This window comes from Coregonus lavaretus (assembly GCF_964263955.1).
Source record: "Coregonus lavaretus genome assembly, contig: HAP1_SCAFFOLD_47, whole genome shotgun sequence".
NCBI classification, from domain to species: domain Eukaryota; kingdom Metazoa; phylum Chordata; class Actinopteri; order Salmoniformes; family Salmonidae; genus Coregonus; species Coregonus lavaretus.
The window spans coordinates 2,438,639-2,456,560 of NW_028161510.1; the positions used below are offsets into that span (position 1 = coordinate 2,438,639).

Here is a 17,922-nt window from a genome sequence, read left to right on the forward strand (position 1 = left end):
TATTGGCCATTGAGAGGCTTTCAAGCCACGGGTCGGCCATATGGCACTCGCCAGTAGGAGCAGTCCTCCATAGCATAGTAATGAATGAAATTACATGTATTCAAGTATTTTTTGATGTAGTGGGGACAGTTACATTAGAACTCTCAAAACAAATACTTTAAGGCATTTTTTTAAATAATGGTTTTCATTTTTTATTTGTATGATTAGCTCACAGAATATAATTTAAAAGTATGCATTAAGGTGTCTGTAATTGAATAAATGTGTCAAAAACGAATGTAGACATGAATAAATGCAATTATATCGCTTCCAAAATAGTTATTGACACAAACCAGTGCGCCTGGCACGTACTACCACACCCCGTTCAAAGGCACTTACAGTATCGGCCACAACTGTATATCATTCATTTGAAAATGGATGTAGCAATAGCAGATTGCCCCTTTAAAGACAAAATCTATTCCCTTAAAGTCACACTCTGTAAGATACAAATGTCAGCATGAGCCACCAACACAAATATAAACAATGGAGAAAACAGCAGATAGACACTTGATGATGTGTAGTGCTCGAGGAATGACACGCAGATAAACACACACACAGAAAGAAAACACAGAGTTTGAAAATGATAATTTAATCACAGAGTATTGTAGTATCTAAACAGTTTATGACTTTGCTGACGTTTGCAAATGGTGTGTTAGAGGAAGTTGACTCAGCTTGCGGAAGCATCTGGAAAGCATTACTATAGGGCCCCCCTAAAACAGAGGAAGTCTGTTATGTGGAGGCCTGGGATTGGTCTGTGGGAAAACCACCCATATTATGTTACATATTATAAATACCATGGTTGAAACAAAGGACGGGGAGAATATAACATATTAGAGATTGGGTCAGTTGTTCTCCAGATGTCTGCAGGAGTCTGTAAATTGACGCTGAAATCTTTGATGTAATAAACCATTATAATCAAGGACAGTGTCAGCGGATTTCTTGTCATCACAGCATAATTAGCATCGTTATCTCGACACTACAGTATCTACATTCAAACTGACAAACTCTACTTTCAAACTGACATCCTCCATATTCAGTTCAGGTGTTTAAATAAAAAAAACATACAAATGTCTTTTGGAATGCGCTTTATACAATTTGATTTCATGTGCCGTTAAACAAAAGCACAATTTCTCAGTCAAAAATATGAGACAAGTGTGGGAGCAGTATGTGTGTTCTCTCATGAACTTTTAGTCCATTTGACGTGTTATATTCCTTTCCACACTGGGAGCAGTGGTAAGGCCTCTTTCCTGTGTGTGTTATCTCATGGTCTTTCAGGTGCCCTAACTGGGTAAATATCTTTCCACACTGGGAGCATTCATAACGTTTCTCTCTGGTGTGGATTCTTTCATGCTCCTTCAGTTGCTGAAACCAGGTAAATTTCATTCCACAGTGGGAGCAGTGAAAAGGCTTCTCCCGTGTATGTCTTTTCTCATGCATTTTCAGGTACTCTAAATTCGTAAAACTCTTTTCACAATGTGAACAGTGGAAAGGCTTTTCTACAGAATGTGTTTGCTCATGCTTTTTAAGGGACCCTGATAGGGAAAAACTCTTTCCACACTGGCAACAGTGGAAAGGCTTCTCTCCTGTGTGTGTCCTCTCATGTGATTTCAAATTCCCTAACTGAGAAAATCTCGTTTTACACTGGGAGCATTGATAGGGCTTCTCTCCTGTGTGTGTCCGCTCATGTAATTTCAATTGCCCTGATACAGAAAATCTTTTTCCACACTGGGAGCACTGGTAGGGCTTCTCTTCTGTGTGTATTCTCTCATGCTTTTTCAATTGCCCTGATACAGAAAATCTCTTTCCACACTGGGAGCAGGGGTGTCGTCTTGCTGGTTTGGAAGTCTCTGGGTCTGGTTCCCCTGAAGGACTCTTCCCTCTGTCAGAGTGAGAGTCTAGTCTCTCTCCTGCCAAAGACAGACAGTATTTAGTCAACAGAGAGACCTGGGCCCATATTCACAAAGCGTCTCATAGTAGGATGTTGATCTAGGATCAGGTCCATACAATCTAATTCATTATTATATAAAAGTCAATACTGATGCTAGTACAGCACTCTTCTTACTCTGAGACGCTGTGTGGATTCGAGCCCTGAATGAAACCTCCACATGATCAAACTGCCTTCTTTAATAGGTTTAATACAGACTAGATCCCTCAATAACCGGAGGTCATTTAAAAATTAAAAAACATTTAATCCACAATGATCAAATGAACAAAAATGATCAGGCATGGTCTTGATTCTGTCCTCTTAATCATTTGAAAAGAAACTGAAAATGTCAACCAAAATGTCATGAAATCAGACATGAGTTGTAATTATAGGATATATGATGCGGTAGCAGAGTTCCATCAGATCAGTCCGTCTTACCTTACAGCTAAAATATTAAGGACCTAATAACACCATTCAGATTTTAAAAACAAATGACACAGAGCTTCAATACTATTTGTAAGATTTCGAATAATATCAAAATCAACCCTTTTGTCTTGATCAATGACCAAGATATGCGTGTCTCACGGTAGGGTGGGGTATGCAGAAAGGGTCAATTTTGAGGACCTCTACCTCCTGAATGTTTTGGCATGTCAAACATCCTTCCTTCCGATGAAGTTTCTATGTGAGAATTGCCAGTTTTTCTGTAAACACCATGTTCTGCAGATTGTACTTTTAAGACGGTCCCTTTGCCAAAAGTGCAAACATTCCCCCATTGAAACCCAATAGTCACTTTTTGAAAACGGAATGGAATGGCCAAAATGTAGGGTGTAGCTTAATCGCTACCTTAATCTGATTCTAGACATATCACTCTCATCATCCTATGACCTTCATTGAAGAGGTATTGACGAGCGAACTCCCAAATATCAAACAAGTATCTGATGCAGGGGTCTCCAACAGCTCATAGCTCGCCAAACAATTCCGAAAGTAAATGCAATTTTTCATGTGTTCCATCGCCAACTGTCATAAACAAATCTCACAAGTATCCGACACAAGCTCCCAGCTACTATCTAATCAAAGGCTTTTTCTACGTGCCATTTGAACACAGGACTGATGGTTGCTGATAATTGGCCTCTGTACAACTATGTAGATATTCCATTTTAAAAAATCAGCCGTTTCCAGCTACAATAGCCATTTACAACATGATTGTCTACACTGTATTTCTGATCAATTTGATGTTATTTTAATGGACAAAAAAAATGATTTTCTTTAGAAAACAAGGAAATGTCTAAGTGACCCAAACTTTTGAATGGTAGTGTATATTGACAGAAAACATACTGCACTACTTTCTCTTGTACACTAAGGACCACGGGAAGAGTTGACAACATAGTGCACTACATTCTCTTGTACACTAAGGACCACGGGAAGAGTTGACAACATAGTGCACTACTTTCTCTTGTACACTAAGGACCACAGGAAAAGTTGACAACATAGTGCACTACTTTCTCTTGTACACTAAGGACCAGAGGAAGAGTTGACAACATAGTGCACTACTTTCTCTTGTACACTAAGGACCAGAGGAAGAGTTGACAACATAGTGCACTACTTTCTCTTGTACACTAAGGACCACAGGAAAAGTTGACAACATAGTGCACTACTTTCTCTTGTACACTAAGGACCTGGGGAATAGTTGCAGGGGAGAGGAGCAGTGGCATATATTCATGTATGCCAAGGGAAGCCAGGCTTTCCCAAAAAACATACAATCATTTATCTTTTGTCCCTCTGTGTTTCCTTCACTTCGCAAGAGGCTGAATGTATCTCACCGGAGAAAGCATCAGAGCAAGCGAAACAGCGCCCCTCTATCTCTGTATGGGTAGGCCATCTATCTGATGCTGTCGGGTCCGAAAGAGTATGACATTGTTGCCGCCCATAGCATTGAATGCAAGTGAAACCAGCGAGCATTTGTCCTCACTTGATTAAAAAAAAGTATAAAATAATAGCCAATCAGCGTTGAGCTAAACTGAGTGAGCTCAACTGTGAATGGTCCTGGCGCACCAATAAAAAGTGTCAAGGAAGCCAGTTTGAATTTGTCTTCACTCCAATCAAATCGCATCAAGAGAAATACATAATTGACAGACAGATGTTCTGTTCTTGTTGCATCTCGTTGTGTTGTTGTCCTCCGGTGGTTAGCTAGCTAGCTAAAATCGGCCCTTTCCTAAATTAGCCATCGATGGAGATAGGGATTTGTGGTTTTACTTAATTCTCCGTACTGGCCAATGATTATAATGTCGATTCTGATCCAACAATTAATTTATACATTGTGCCCCTGTCCTGAGAGGATGAAAGTTCAATATGTAGCTAGATGTAGAAGGCTAATGTTAACTGGCTAACGTTACCCATGAAAGGAAGTTAGGCTAGCGAGCAAGCATTTTAGCCAGGTAGCCTAGGACAACAAACAAATAAAAACATGTACTGTATTAAAGAGTGCTAGACCATTTAGTCTACATGAAAGAGAGGAGGATGGCATTGGCGTTTCTCTACAAGTAGGGTGAGTCAACATGTTTTTTCTACTTGCACGAATGCATGCACACAGAAATCAGAAACATGGACAGGCACATGATATTTAGCTTACGTTGATTGGACTAAATCATTTTTGGTATCTTTTAGTTGTCACTGTATTAGACTAAACATAGGTGATTTGATGATGTTGAAATGTTGAAGTTGAAATGGTGCTGGAATAGTGGAGGCAGCTCCTGTTATCTTTGCGACTTGCGGTAACTCTGTCGTTCTAAATCAATCGTTGTTTAGTGGTACAAAAATGTCGGAAACGTTAACTTGCTTGACCATGCTGTAGGTCATGTAACTGTTTGTTACATGCAATATGCTTTGTGGACTTCACCAGACAGAGGTTGCACTCCGGTTTTGTGATGAAACAAAGGTGTGGTTGAATTTATTCTGCCACTGTCTTCTTATTGTCTCTGCCTTTAGGCCTATATATATATATATCACAGTCCCGAGGCATATGAACTAACAGGTTATAGAGCAAACAACGCAATTATCACAACACATAGGTTGTAATATGGCTTTTTCCCCCCCTGGTTCCCCCAGTGATTTTACCCACGCACCGCTCCTGGGGATTAGAAGAGAATAAAGAATGTGCCTAATTGAAAGCTAGAAGAAGAAAAGGAGTAGCTACAGACATGTTTCATTTTTTAAAGTAGCTCTCATGCTTGAAAAGGTTGGAGACCCCTGATCTACCGTGAAAACAAATTTACGGAGGTAAATTATTCAAGTGTAGAACTGCAGTAGAATGCCATTTTTATAGCACACATTAGTTCAACAACTGCAGAGTGCCCCTGTTTAAGATTGAACTCACTGGTGTTAATCAGATCTCCAGTCTCCTCTTCTTCTTCTTCCAATGTGACAGTAATCTCCCCCTCCTCCTTCATTTCAAAACGTTCTTCCTCTTCTTTCAATGCACCAGTCATCTTCTCCTCTTTCACTACAAACACAGTACCCTCCTCTTTCACTCCGAAAGCTTCTTCCTCTACCGTAACATCCTGTTCTTCTTCTTTCACTGTGATAGCTTCCTCCACTTCCTCTTCTTTCACAGTAAATTCTTCTTCTTTCACGTAAATGTTCAGCACGGGAGTTTCTTTCTCCGTCCAACAGACCTCATTTTCTTTAGCAGGGGGAGAGTAACTTAGTGAGCTCATAGTAGGGGACGTGAGCTAGCTAGCTAGTTAGCATTAGCGACTAACCTAGTGCTGGGCTAACTGAACAAGCCAGAGAGCTGACAACGTAAATATGAAATTAAATGGATTAACTAGTACATACATATACAGTGTGTTTAAAACACTGAGGTTAATATACACAAAAATGGTCCAAATAGCTTCAATGTTTTGGTTTTATGTTTGCTAGCAAGTTACCGAGATGGTGGTTGTTGTTGTTGTTGTTGTTGAAGAAGAAGAGTCCCGTCCACTAGATTTTACGTCACGCAAGAATCATCACCTGAAACACTCACATCGCCATCTGCTGACTGGAGTGGGAAACGCAGTTTAACAAACAAAAACAATTCTTGCAAACAATGTCAAAACAAATAATTGTAAAAAATAACCAGATATGTTTTCTCTTACAGATAATAATTTCCTCTACGCAGATGTAGAAGCTGAATAGTATGGTGGCTAGTGGTGCGCGGGTCAGCTGATTGTTCACCCGCAATTTGAAAATAACCCATCCCCAACCGCAACAGCCCGATTGTATGTGATAAAGTGGACATCTGAGGCACGTACACGACCCTAACTCGCTAATATAGGAAATACGCTGTAGACTACAGTCAGAGACTGCGGAATAATTTATTTATTTTTTACAGGGGGTGCAGGATATTTTTTTTACCTGATTTAGATGTTTCTGCTTATAATTCTCGACATTTTGGTAGGGTATTTGTTAGTCATCTTGTCTATAATTAGATACATGCAGCTTCTCTTCTGTCATTATGTTGCCCTAGAAGGCTAAATAAACCCTTGCTCACCAGAATAATGTCACACATCGATAGAATGAATGCTTCAATCTAGTTTGAATCGGTAACGTTTTCTCTGTCATCTCTGCTTCTTTCGCGGAGCAAAGACGTTTAGGGACTTGGGAGAAAATGCAATAAAAATTTTAAAAACGGGAAAGATTTTATCTGCATCATTTCCAAATGCCATCAGTTTGACCGGTTGTAAGGACATAGAAAGCTGTGAAAACGAGCCAACATGTTTCTGCTAAGATTGCAGTTCGGATAGGATGCATATTTTATGTGCTTGAAATACTAATCAGCTTTTATGATGCTGATAAAGATAGTACCTCTACAGGTGGTATCTAATTGTGCATTCACATTCTCTCAAGATGTTGAAAGAAATAAATAATATTTCTCCACTCCTGTTCCCGAGTAAGAATTTAGCCTACATTTGGTGTACATTTCTGCAGGAAGTAATATTAAGGCTATGTGAGAGGTTATAGACCTACAATCAGTGTCCAGATTTCAGTTAACATTTGTGGTATCTAAGGAATTTATGACTTTGTTAACTTTGCAAATGGTAGTGTGGTATCTAAGGAATTTATGACTTTGTTAGTGTTTGCAAATGGTAGCTTAGAGAATGTTGATTTGGCCCAGGGAGACATCTGGAGAGCAGTTCTATAGGAGTACCCTAAAACAGAGGAAGTCTGTTGTGTGGAGTGATGGGATTGGTCTGTAGGGGAAACCACCCCTATCTTGGTAAAGATTATAAATACTTGGTGAGGACAAAGGAGGTCAGAACAACATATTCTTTTGGGTCCACTGTTCTCCAGATGCATGCAGGTATCTGTAAATCGACGCTGAAATCCTTTGTTATGAATAAACCTTTATAATCAAAGTACAGTGTCAGCGGATCTCCTTGTCCTCCACAGCATGATTAGCAACATGTTTTCAGACAAAACACATTTGGGTCAATATCACCATAAGGTGCCTTTGAGACTTCCCCATTTCCCCCCCAAAAAGCTGAGATTTTCCATTGAACTTTATACTCATTGTATTAAGTATATGTTATGCTGTTAGAAATGCATATTGGTCAAGCTCCCACACTTTTTATAAATTAACTGCAAGCAGACAATTTACATGCAAACAGCAAAATATGTCCACCCTGTCATCGACAATTTCAAAGCAGAATAAATACATTGTAATTACATAGTGATTATAAAACGTACATTTTCAGAAAACTATTTAGTCACTTTCTCAACAATATATTTTAGTTTATGGGAAAAGTATTTGGATAATAATGAAATTATGGCAAACTATTTGTTTCTCTATAAAATCTGCGAGAGTTGCACTTTCTTTTCTAAATAAAATCTAACAAAAAAGATATCTGGTCAAACTTTCAAACAATACTATTTGGCCCTCATTTGTTTATAAAGGAATCACACAAAAGATTTTGCTAACTTGTGAAAATAATTTTTTTATTTTCATAGAACATGAAAATAACAGGGTGGACAGTGACATGACAGGGTGGACCCTGGGCATGACAGGGTGGACACGTTGTGAAATGTCATTGAATGGCCTCATAAATGCAAGGAACAATGCAAGAAAATGATGTAAAAAATGCCTTTTCCCATGTAGGGGGAAATTACAAGTTGAACAGACTGTTTTTGATCCACTCTACCTGCATGCAGCCACTGAATAAAGATGCCCAAAATGAGACATTAATGTGGCCTTCTAGCGTTAAACTCTGTACATCATTCTGCACAGTGAAAGTCAAACATTCAACTGTAGAACAAGAAGAAAAATGTTTTTTAAGTGGAGAACAGTTGATTTGAAAAAACAGAATATTACAGAAAGATCACTTGGACGCATCTCCAAACAGTCTCTCCCTTTCTGCAGAGACATGGCTCAGTTCTGCAGTTGCTGTTCCACATACTTCCATGCAGACACTTCAATCTGTACAGAGCGCAACCTGGAAGGCCCTGGCTCATGCTGATTTTCAGGAGTTTCAGCAGGGGAGTTGGGTGGTGTCTCTGACTGTAGCAAAGCACTGGCCCTGTTTCTGGCTCTGGCTTGACTTTTTGCCTCTCTCCATTTCTTTATTTTTGCCCTCTTCTCTCTCTCACTGAGCTCATTGACACCCTTCTTCTTTCCAGTCTCTCTGTCTTTTTTCCATTTGACCCTTTCTTTCTCAAGGTACTTTCTTCTTCTGTCTGGGTCAGCATCACGACGTTCCCGATATCTCCTTGCTATCTCAGCTCCTTTTGATCTCATTCCTTGAAAAAGACGATTCAAAATGTTCCCTTACACACTTTAATTGGCAGTCCCGGTAAACTAGGCTTGCATTATCAAACTAGGTTTGCTGATACCGATATCGCCAAAAAAATTGTCCATATTGTCCATTCTTACTATGTATAGCATGTACTGTTATAAAATGTGTGTAATAGCTGTTGTAATATGTGTAACATTATCAGTATGTGGCCTAAACTATGCACATGTCCTTCCTGTCATGAACCATGTCCACCCTGTCATGGAAGGCTTGCTGACAGGGTGGACAATGACAGGGTGGACATTTTTGGCTAATGTTAGCATTTAATGAGCACATGGTGGACCTTCACTTAGCAACATACTACAGTTAGCAAGCTGACTGTGTACTGTTTTACAAATATATTTCAAAGTTCTGATAGGTTTTTCTATCAATTGATATTTCACTATGACAGAGTGGACATGTTAAGCTTGACAACATCCAACTACACACGTAATATGATGAAAATTATGAAACATAAGTGTAAATACTTACTCTGCAACTAGACACTGCTTCAGCCTTCATTGAAGAAAGACAAAATGCTCGTAATGATGTCACTGAAAACATCAGTGGGTTTCTTAAAGGGGCAGTTACCCCATAATGACAGGGTGGACAGCAATGCAAAATGTTCAATATGATTATGAAAATACAATATACATGATCAAAATTACTTGTTTTATCAAATAACTTCTTGTGGACAGTAATACCATGTAAAAAAAAATTGGATTTAGTATCATTTAACCACTTATTACACACACTGTAGTTAGCAGAGCAGTGTGTGGGACATGCCAAAATCACGTACATCCAATGAAAAAAATTTAATAAAATGAAGGAAACACTTTTTTATAATAATAATAATAATAATAATATGCCATTTAGCAGACGCTTTTATCTAAAGCGACTTACAGTCATGCGTACATACATTTTTGTGTAATGGTGGTCCCGGGGATCGAACCCACTACCTTGGCGTTACAAGCGCCGTGCTCTACCAGTTGAGCTACAGAGGACAGAGACTTATCATTCTACTGATATGTGTGCAAATGTTTGGCCACTTATAATAAGACCTCAGACTTTCATTATTCTGCTACATTTTCATGATGACTGAGTGAGTCTGATGAGGACACCAAAGGCACCTCATAGTGATATTGACTCATTTAACACATCTGAACGGAAGGCTACAGTTCCCTTGATGTGCCATAGTCCTATTTAACGTCCCCATCTTGTGACTGTCGAATTTGTATAACACCTGACAATCATCACACTGCTATCATCCTCTTTTATCCCTTCACCCAGCCTGGTCTCATAGACTAAACGTAACATAGTAAATGTAAATCCGGGACACCAAATTAGTATGATATGCTATGTTTGGTATGGTTACTTAAGGCACAAACAAAAGTAGAATGATTGGTCGTATAACATGAATGTCTAGCAACCCAAAGGTTGCGAGTTCGAATCTCATCATGGACAACTTTAGCATTTTAGCTAATTAGCAACTTTTCAACTACTTACTACTTTTTAGCTACTTTGCTTAGTTACTTAGCATGTTAGCTAACCCTTCCCCTCACCCTAACCTTAACCCTTTAACCTATCTCCTAAACTTATTATTACAAATGCCATATGGCTTCAGCTTATCGTAGGAGTTAACGTGCCACAAAAAAATCGGACCTGGGTTCCTGTAAAGACGTAGTCGAATGTGATTCCTGCGTCTCTGTTACACTAAACGTCTGACTGTATTTTGGATCACTGCATATCCCACTTCGATGCATTTAAGATGTATTAGATTGTATTTAAGATGTATTAGATTGTATCACAGAGGTGGACGGTGGTCGGGAGAGGTTGTGTTTTCTCTAGCAGGAGGTAAGCTTGGCTTCTTATATGGTGTTGAGTAAAGCTTAAACCATGTATTTAGATTGTAGGTAGGTATTGTAGTTAGGTATTATAGGTAGCTTACTTAGGTAGTTATTGTAGGTTATTGTAGGTTATTGTAGGTAATCATTGTAGGTAAGTATTGTATTCGGCGGACCCCGGCGAAGCACGAGGCTAGCTAACCCACTACTTGGACCAACAAAGCTAGCTAGCTAGCGGGTAGCTACTGGTAACTTTTAGCAACTGTGGTTAGTTGTTTCCAATGTTATTTCATGCTTAAGAGTACCTGTGATTGAGCCAGCTAGCTGCCTACCATTCAGCTGTGTTTCTAACCTCCTTATCCGAGGCATTAACGTTAGGTGGTTGGTAGCTGCTGTACTTAATTACAGCTACTGATTGCAGTCTGCCACCCAGACAGCTGGCGTCGGGTAAGTTTGGCTTTATACATAACTTGGGCTTTGTCGAGTAAGGCTTAAACTATGTATTTAGATTGTAGTTAGGTATTATAGGTAGGCATCGTGGGCTGTATATTATTAGGTATTATAGGTAGGCATCGTGGGCTGTTGTGGGTAGTTGTTGTATGTAGTTATTGTAGGTTACTTTTGTATTCGGCGGTGCCGGGTGTAGCACGAAGCTAGCTAGCTAACTCACCTCCTGAACTAGCTGGCGAGTAGCTATTAGCAACGGTAGCTACTAAATACAATATCCTTTTAGCCAGCTACATTCGTTCGCAGCGACGCCGTTTTTCAAACAAAGTCAACACAGCAGCCATTGCTAGCTAGCCAACACTACCAGCTAGCTGTACTGTAGTAGCTAAATACAATATCTTTGTGCTAGCTAGCCAACGTTTAATTATTGCTGCGTTATGAAAGAACTAGACACGGACACGAATTATCTGTTTAGTGTGTTAACACACTATTGGTAGTTTGTTGTAACCAAGTATTGGTGCTAAACTGTGTGTTATTGGATGCTAGCATGCTAGTTAGCTATGGCGTCATAGTTAGCTAGCTGAATAAAGTAAGTTGAGTCCATTCCTTGAAACATTGAACCGCTGTAGTTTACAACAATTCTAATTTCCAAAGTGGAAGTTGGAGAGTTTTATTCGGGTGGTTCAGTGAAACAATTATAGTTTCTGAGGTGGAAGTTGGGAGAGTTATATTTTTTTGGTGAGGGAGGCCCTGCTCTCTCCTTTCCCAGATGTTTAGTTCATTTCATTCCGATCTCCTCTGCATTATTGTAGCCATCTGCTACAGCCTGTCAACTATGCCTCTGCCTATCCCTGTTCTCTCCTCTCCGCACAGGCTACACAAACGCCTCACACCGCGTGGCTGCTGCCTCTCTAACCTGGTGGTCCCTGCACGCACCACACACCTGGAGTTCCAGGTCTCAGGCAGCCTCTGAAACTGCCGTTCTGCTGCCAACAAGGCTGACTTCATCCCAGCCTATGCTACCCTCCAGTCCCTCGACTTCCTGGCGCTGACGGAAACATGGATTACCACTGAAAACACTGCTACTCCTACTGCTCTCTCCTCGTCTGACCATGTGTTCTCGCATACCCCGAGAGCATCTGGTCAGAGGGGTGGTGGCACAGGAATCCTCATCTCTCCCAAGTGGTCATTCTCAATTTTTCCCCTAACCCTATCTCCTCATTTGAATTCCACGCTGTCACAGTCACTAGCCCATTTAAGCTTAATATCCTTGTCATCTATCGCCCTCCAGGTTCCCTTGGAAAGTTCATCAATGAGCTTGATGCCTTGATAAGTTCCTTTCCTGAGGATGGCTCACCCTTCACAGTTTTGGGGGATTTCAACCTCCCTACGTCTACATTTGACTCATTTCTCTCTGCCTCCTTCTTTCCACTCCTCTCCTCTTTTGACCTCACCCTCTCACCGTCCCCCCCTACTCACAAGGCAGGCAATACGCTTGACTTCATCTTTACTAGATGTTGCTCTTCTACTAATCTCACTGCAACTCCCCTCCATGTCTCCGACCACTACTTTGTATCCTTTTCTCTCTCGCTCTCCTCCAACACTACTCACTCTGCCCCTACACAGATGGTAACGCGCCGCCGCAACCTTCGCTCTCTCTCTCCAACTACTCTCTCCTCTTCCATCCTATCATCTCTTCCCTCTGCTCAATCCTTCTCCCTTCAATCTCCTGATTCTGCCTCCTCAACCCTCCTCTCCTCCCTTTCTGCATCCTTTGACTCCCTGTGTCCCCTATCCTCCCGGCCGGCTCGGTCCTCCCCTCCAGCTCCGTGGCTTGATGACTCATTGCGAGCTCACAGAACAGAGCTCCGGGCAGCTGAGCGGAAATGGAAGTAAACTAAACTCCCTGCCGACCTGGCATCTTTTCACTCCCTCCTCTCTACATTTTCTTCATCTGTTTCTGCTGCTAAGGCCACTTTCTACCACTCTAAATGCCAAGCATATGCCTCTAACCCTAGGAAGCTCTTTGCCACATTCTCCTCACTGCTGAATCCTCCCCCCCTCCTCCCCCCCCCTCCTCCCTCTCTGTGGATGACTTCGTCAACCACTTTGAAAAGAAGGTTGACGACATCCGATCCTCGTTTGTTAAGTCTAATGACACTGCTGGTCCTGCTCACACTGCCCTACCCTATGCTTTGACTTCTTTCTCCCCTCTCTCTCCAGATAAAATCTTGCGACTAGTGACTGCAGGCCGCCCAACAACCTGCCCGCTTGACCCCATCCCCTCCTCTCTTCTCCAGACCATCTCCGGTGACCTTCTCCCCTACCTCACCTCGCTGATCAACTCATCCTTGACCGCTGGCTATGTCCCTTCCGTCTTCAAGAAAGCGAGAGTTGCACCCCTTCTCAAAAAACCAACACTCGATCCCACTGATGTCAACAACTACAGACCAGTATCCCTTCTTTCTTTTCTTTCCAAAACTATTGAGCGTGCCATCTTTAGCCAACTCTCTTGCTATCTCTCTCAGAATGACCTTCTTGATCCAAACCAGTCAGGTTTCAGGACTGGTCATTCAACTGAGACTGCTCTTCTCTGTGTCACGGAGGCTCTCCGCACTGCTAAAGCTAACTCTCTCTCCTCTGCTCTTGTCCTTCTAGACCTGTCTGCTGCCTTTGATACTGTGAACCATCAGATCCTCCTCTCCACCCTCTCCGAGCTGGGCATCTCCGGCGCGGCTCACTCCTGGATTGCGTCCTACCTGACCGGTCGCTCCTACCAAGTGGCGTGGCGAGAAGCTGTCTCCGCACCACGTGCTCTCACCACTGGTGTCCCCCAGGGCTCAGTTCTAGGCCCTCTCCTTTTCTCCCTATACACCAAGTCACTTGGCTCTGTCATATCCTTACATGGCCTCTCCTATCATTGCTACGCTGACGATACACAACTAATCTTCTCCTTTCCCCCTTCTGATAACCAGGTGGCGAATCGCATCTCTGCATGTCTGGCAGACATATCAGTATGGATGACGGATCACCACCTCAAGCTGAACCCTGGCAAGACGGAGCTGCTCTTCCTCCCGGGGAAGGACTGCCCGTTCCATGATCTCGCCATCACGGTTGACAACTCCGTTGTGTCCTCCTCCCAGAGTGCGAAGAGCCTTGGCGTGACCCTGGACAACACCCTGTCGTTCTCCGCTAACATCAAGGCGGTGACCCGATCCTGCAGGTTCATGCTCTACAACATTCGGAGAGTACGACCCTGCCTTACACAGGAAGCGGCACAGGTCCTAATCCAGGCACTTGTCATCTCCCGTCTGGATTACTGCAACTCGCTGTTGGCTGGGCTCCCTGCCTGTGCCATTAAACCCCTACAACTCATCCAGAATGCCGCAGCCCGTCTGGTGTTCAACCTTCCCAAGTTCTCTCACGTCACCCCCCTCCTCCGCACACTCCACTGGCTTCCAGTTGAAGCTCGCATCCGTTACAAGACCATGGTGCTTGCCTATGGAGCAGTGAGGGGAACGGCACCTCCGTACCTTCAGGCTCTGATCAGTCCCTACACCCAAACGAGGGCATTGCGTTCATCCACCTCTGGCCTGCTGGCTCCCCTTCCTCTGCGGAAGCATAGTTCCCGCTCAGCCCAGTCAAAACTGTTCGCTGCTCTGGCACCCCAATGGTGGAACAAGCTCCCTCACGACGCCAGGACAGCGGAGTCACTCACCACCTTCCGGAGACATTTGAAACCCCACCTCTTTAAGGAATACCTGGGATAGGATAAAGTAATCCTTCTACCCCCCCCCCCCCAAAAAAAATAATAAAATAATAATAATAATAATAAAAAAATAAAAAAAGAACAAAACAATTATTTGTAAAGTGGTTATCCCACTGGCTATAGGGTGAATGCACCAATTTGTAAGTCGCTCTGGATAAGAGCGTCTGCTAAATGATGTAAATGTGCCCTTGAGCAAGGCACTTAACCCTAATTGCTCCTGTAAGTCGCTCTGGATAAGAGCGTCTGCTAAATGACTAAAATGTAAAATGTAAATGTAAATGTATCCATGATGCTTCACGTTGTCCCAGTTGATCAAGAAGGAATAACGCTATGTCAAGGAGGTCCGATAATTCTCCGCAATGTATGTCAACTACTGACAACACCATCCATATTGCTCAATTACATGAATATCTCTCAATGCCTCAAACCGATGAGAAAATAAAAGTTGATCAACTCAAACAAACCGGCCATAATGTGAACCTGTGCATGAGAGGAAGCCAAGCTTGCCAATAGCCAATGCTAACGTTTCAGCATAATGAAGGCTCTTTCTCATAATAAAGTGCAACTGGATTATTTCGCAATAACGACATCTTTCTAATTATAACACGATCTTTCTCATAATAACAATAACTTTTTCCTAGTAATGTTATCATTCATTTACTGAATTATTTCAGAATAACGTGATCTTATCTCATAATAATTATATAAAAAAATCTCAGTGGCAGCAATACGTCACCGTAAAACATCGTACCGGTTTGGTGGAATGACCCACATATTTCGTTATTTTGAAATCATTATTAAGTTGTTTGGGTCATTCCTAAGATGCGTCATTCAAAACGTGTGGTTCTTATGGGATGTTGAGTATTGAACAAAGCGCTACAGAAAGAGATGTCTGTCATTACGTGCAAGTTAAACAACTACAGCCTCCTCCTTGGATTTTCCATTTCCTCATCTCCTCTCGACTGCCTCAGGCTTGGCTGATCTGGCATTGCATTTCCTCTCTGCATTTTTTATATTCCAGGCCTTTTCTCTAATCTGGCCTTTCTTCCTCTCCCTGTAGAGACGCTGTTTTTCATAGTTAACGTTTTGTTGGTGGCCCCCAGTCTTTAACAACTCCTACAGTACAGACCAACATAACAACTCCTACAGTACAGACCAACATAACAACTCCTACAGTACAGATCAAAATAACAACTCCTACAGTACAGACCAACATAACAACTCCTACAGTACAGACCAACATAACAACTCCTACAGCACAGACCAACATAACAACTCCTACAGCACAGACCAACATAACAACTCCTACAGCACAGACCAACATAACAACTCCTACAGCACAGACCAACATAACAACTCCTACAGCACAGACCAACATAACAACTCCTACAGCACAGACCAACATAACAACTCCTACAGCACAGACCAACATAACAACTCCTACAGTACAGACCAACATAACAACTCCTACAGTACAGACCAACATAACAACTCCTACAGTACAGACCAACATAACAACTCCTACAGTACAGACCAACATAACAACTCCTACAGTACAGACCAACATAACAACTCCTACAGTACAGACCAACATAACAACTCGCCCCTTTAAAAACACACATTAGTTCAACTACTGCATAGTTTGTGCCCCTGTTTTTAAGACAATACTCACTGGTGTTAATCTGATCTCCAGTCTCCTCCTCTTCATCCTCCTCCTCCCCTTTCACTGTGACAGTCATCTTCTCTTCATTCCCCTCCTCTTTCACTCTCAAAACTTCTTCCTCCTCCTCCTCTTTCACTTGAAAAAGGTCCTCGTCTTCCTTCACTAAAATATCCTCTTTCACCCTGAAAGCTTCTTCCTCTCCTTTCCCTGTGACAGTCATGTCCTCCTCTTTCACTCCAAAAACGGCATCCTCTTCTTTCACTGTAACATCCATCACCCCATTTACTCCAAAACCTTCTTCCTCTTCTTTCACTGTAACATCATCATCTTCTTCTTTCAATGTGATAGCTTTCTCCTCCTCCTCTTCTTCTTTCATTCCGAAACCTTCTTTATCTTCTTCTTTGACTGTGACAGTCATCTCCTCCTCTTTCACTGTGATATCCTCCTCTTCCTCTTTCACGACAATGTTCAGTCCCAGAGCTTCTTTCTCCGTCCAGCGGACCTCTTCTTTAGTAGGGGGCGAGTAGCTTATTGAGCTCATGGTTGTGGATGTTAGCTAGCTAGCTACCTAGCTTGCTTGTTAATTAGCGATAGCCTAGCACTCGGCTAGACGCTATCTTAACCAGCTAGCTTGACTAACAACATATATACGAAATGGAGTAAATACACAGTGCGTCTAAAACACTGAGGTTAATATTCACAAAATGGTTCCAAGATCCCCGATGTTTTGGTTTGATGTTTTCTAGCAAGATACCGAGGCAGCTAATGAGTAGTCATCTTGTTGTTGAAAAAGCTTCCCGTCCCGTCCACTAGATTACACGTGGTTAAAGCAAGAAACATCACTTGAAAGAGACATCGTCATCTGCTGACTGGAGTGGGTAACGCAGTTTAGGAAAATATTCATATCATTCTGGCAAACAATGTCATAAGAAATTATGTATATGAATCCTGGATTGCAGATGCTATGTATTGGCCATTGAGAGGCTTTCAAGCCACGGGTCGGCCATATTGGCACTCGCCAGTAGGAGCAGTCCTCCATAGCATAGTAATGAATGAAATTACATGTATTCAAGTATTTTTTGATGTAGTGGGGACAGTTACATTAGAACTCTCAAAACAAATACTTTAAGGCATTTTTTTAAATAATGGTTTTCATTTTTTATTTGTATGATTAGCTCACAGAATATAATTTAAAAGTATGCATTAAGGTGTCTGTAATTGAATAAATGTGTCAAAAACGAATGTAGACATGAATAAATGCAATTATATCGCTTCCAAAATAGTTATTGACACAAACCAGTGCGCCTGGCACGTACTACCACACCCCGTTCAAAGGCACTTACAGTATCGGCCACAACTGTATATCATTCATTTGAAAATGGATGTAGCAATAGCAGATTGCCCCTTTAAAGACAAAATCTATTCCCTTAAAGTCA

At 41.8% G+C, this 17,922-nt stretch overlaps 1 protein-coding gene across 3 annotated transcripts; it reads right to left on the bottom strand.

Moving 5' to 3' along the window:
* Nucleotides 1-606: 606 nt before the first annotated feature.
* On the bottom strand, nt 607-17,293 carry LOC311120556 (uncharacterized protein). Of its 3 annotated transcripts, none has more exons than XM_084195143.1 (2): nt 16,496-17,293; nt 607-1,943 (listed from the first exon to the last, which is right to left on the bottom strand). In XM_084195143.1, exons 1-2 carry the CDS (start codon nt 17,025-17,027, stop codon nt 1,168-1,170), a joined length of 1,308 nt encoding a protein of 435 aa, XP_084051269.1. In that variant the 5' UTR covers nt 17,028-17,293; the 3' UTR covers nt 607-1,167. The 3 variants fall into 3 exon arrangements, 2 of the variants coding, with proteins under 2 accessions (XP_084051269.1, XP_084051270.1); XR_014612169.1 differs by lacking the exon at nt 16,496-17,293 and adding an exon at nt 5,334-5,444 and having other exon boundaries at nt 760-1,943; XM_084195144.1 differs by lacking the exon at nt 607-1,943 and adding an exon at nt 7,302-8,731.
* Nucleotides 17,294-17,922: the final 629 nt, after the last annotated feature.

Excerpts from the sequence above, each read along its gene's own strand:
- LOC311120556 (XM_084195143.1), bottom strand. The coding sequence starts at position 17,027 with ATGAGCTCAATAAGCTACTCGCCCCCTACTAAAGAAGAGGTCCGCTGG. Across the intron at positions 1,944-16,495 it reads TGGAGATCAGATTAACACCA|GAGAGAGACTAGACTCTCAC; the intron begins GTGAGTATTGTC and ends TGTCTTTGGCAG.